Raw genomic sequence first — 2484 nt, forward strand, 5'->3', positions numbered from 1 at the left:
AAAAATTTGAGTTTGTTCCACCAATGATAGACCCTTTTTAATTGGGATCCAACTACAATGTCACAATTTTCTAAAAAATCCTTCAGTATATAATATGAGTATATGACAATACATGATTTGTACTCCGTATCTGATTAATAAATGGATTCATGCCAAGATCTTGTGGTCTAGTAACACCCAGTTGCATTCCATATGAACAGATACTATATTGTAATAGAGTCAGTAGTACTCAAAAAAATGGATTCATTTTTTAACTGCAGGTGGAGTCAGTATATTCACGACAACTAAATTTTTTATTTTTTTTTATGTTTCATTTTCATGTCAAATGATGAAAATTTTAGATTAAAAATTTTGGTGCTTTAACTTTATCTTTTTAATTGGTTTTTGCTCGTAGTATTGTTTAAATGTACAACAAAAATCAAATTTGTTCCCCTTGGGCGAATTCATGTGCTTCACCAATATACGGAGTAATATATTTCTTTGATTTACAAGGAAGAGTCGTAAGTCATAACCACTATCTAAATGCACATTTTGAGTAAAGTTCATATTGTGATTTAGTCAGCAAAAGAAAAAAAAATTATAAATAGTTCTTCAAAAACTTCAAACTTGAAACCTTATGATTATTAGTATTATTAAGTTAATTATCCAATTCCAAGTAATCTAACCAGCTTAGTTAGAGAAGAAGAGATTGTCTCCAATATAAAATGTTTTTTGTTCCTTTATAATTAATGTAATATCAAAAGTACAAAAGACAAGTATAACTTCATTAAATATTAAGATGCAATATCTTTCAAGACTCGTACAATTTTTATTATTTTTATTTTTTTGCATTAATCATGTTTGAATTGCTATACTATAGTACAGCATTGGATACTTATAAGTTGAAATCTCCGATATTTATAAATTAATTATTCCTTGATAATTAAATTAGGACAGCTGCAAATTATTTTTTATTACTTTTTAAATAGATACTACACATAACGACAGCTTGTATATACACATCAAGAAGCTAAGTCAGCTAGAATTTTCTTCTTTTTTTTTTTTTTTTGAATTTTCTGTTTTTCTATTTTCTTCTTCAAAGTAGAATAATTCCGCTACACGACAAAATAAGGAATCAACAAGATTGACTGCCGGAGGTGTTCCTCCGCCTCTTGGCCGGAAAAAGGTGCCGGAAGTCTCCGTTCTCCGCCACCTGCCACCCCTCCACCACCTCGCCGTCGAACTCCAGGCGGTTCACGCCGGCGGCGTCGAACAAGCAGCCCTCGGACAGGGCGGTCAAGCCGCGGCAGGGCGGTTTGGTTTTCCGGCGGCCGGCTCCGACAGGGACGTTGCGGAGGGCGCCGCCGGCGGTCCAGTAGCGCTGGCAGCCTTTGCAGAAGTGCCTGGGCTGGTTAACATTGTAGTTGTTGAAGTAACAGAACTTGGTCTCCGTGCTCTTGCACCGGGGACACGGAATAACCTTTTCCGGCCTCTTTTCGTCTTCTCCGGCGGCCTGATCGCCGCCGTCTGCGGCGGCGGACTTGCTCTTTGACTTAATCTCTTTGTTGGGTTGTTTTGTCTGGACGGGTATTGTTGCCCCAAACAGCTTGATTCCTTGTGTGTTGTGGCTTTCTGCTTCAACCTCAGCCATGAATTTCTAAAAGCTAGAGAGAGAGAGAGGGGAGAGAGAGAGAGAGATTTTGTGTTTAGGACTGAAACAAGAATGTTTATGTTTGATGGGGAGGTTTCAAGGTTGATATATATAGAGAGAGAGAGATTGTATATATATATATAGAAAGATAGGGGGCAGAAAAAGATAGATACAGATGGGTGGATCTGTAGAGGATGAGCATACAGGAAGCTAGGGAAAAAGTACAAGTGTGAGAAAAAGGAAATTTTGGAGAAAAAGGTTAAGTCAAGAAAGAGAAAGGTTCATTTGTGACTATGGGGCCGGGGCAAACTTTCTTCACAGTTTTTTTTTTTTATTTTGTTTTGTTTTGTTTTGTTAACTTAGTGACTCTGTCAGACTATATCATAGATCGACTTTAAGACTCAGACCCTGCTCATAAGGCTGTTAGAAGAGGTAAATCACGAGTGGTTCGTACGACTCATTGTCAAATCTAAGCATATACTATACACCTCTGCGCAAAATGAGCTCTTAGGTTCAAACTCTCACCCTATCGCGAGACTAGAGGTCAGATGGTTAACCATTTAAGCTAGTTCGAGGGCAAAATCATTTTATATCATACATAATTTTTATGATAAATACTACTATAAATAAATCAAAGAGTAACATTGACATCTATATAAATAAATAAATAATAGCATTTTTATTCCAAAAATGTAATGGAGCAAGTACTAAAACATGATTCTTGTATTTGGATTTTGATTCATATATACTAACACCATCTTGGTCATACCCATTATAATAGTTCGTATTCTTATATTCTATTAATCTCAAATCAACTGAAAGTGTACTGGTAAAATTTAACTCTTACTCATGAA

The 2484-nt window shown here is 36.0% G+C and overlaps 1 protein-coding gene across 1 annotated transcript; it reads right to left on the reverse strand.

Moving 5' to 3' along the window:
- Positions 1 to 915: 915 nt before the first annotated feature.
- On the reverse strand, positions 916 to 1745 carry LOC116032860 (cyclic dof factor 4). Its single transcript, XM_031275602.1, has one exon. The coding sequence runs from the start codon at positions 1628 to 1630 to the stop codon at positions 1115 to 1117; it is 516 nt and encodes a 171-aa protein (XP_031131462.1). The 5' UTR covers positions 1631 to 1745; the 3' UTR covers positions 916 to 1114.
- Between the last annotated feature and the right edge of the window lie 739 nt (positions 1746 to 2484).

The sequence above is a fragment of the Ipomoea triloba genome, chromosome 10 (assembly GCF_003576645.1).
Source record: "Ipomoea triloba cultivar NCNSP0323 chromosome 10, ASM357664v1".
In the NCBI taxonomy this organism is placed as follows: Eukaryota; Viridiplantae; Streptophyta; class Magnoliopsida; order Solanales; family Convolvulaceae; genus Ipomoea; species Ipomoea triloba.

What these genes read in the sequence shown, in the direction of transcription:
- LOC116032860 (XM_031275602.1), bottom strand. Translation starts at nt 1,630, where the DNA reads ATGGCTGAGGTTGAAGCAGAAAGCCACAACACACAAGGAATCAAGCTG.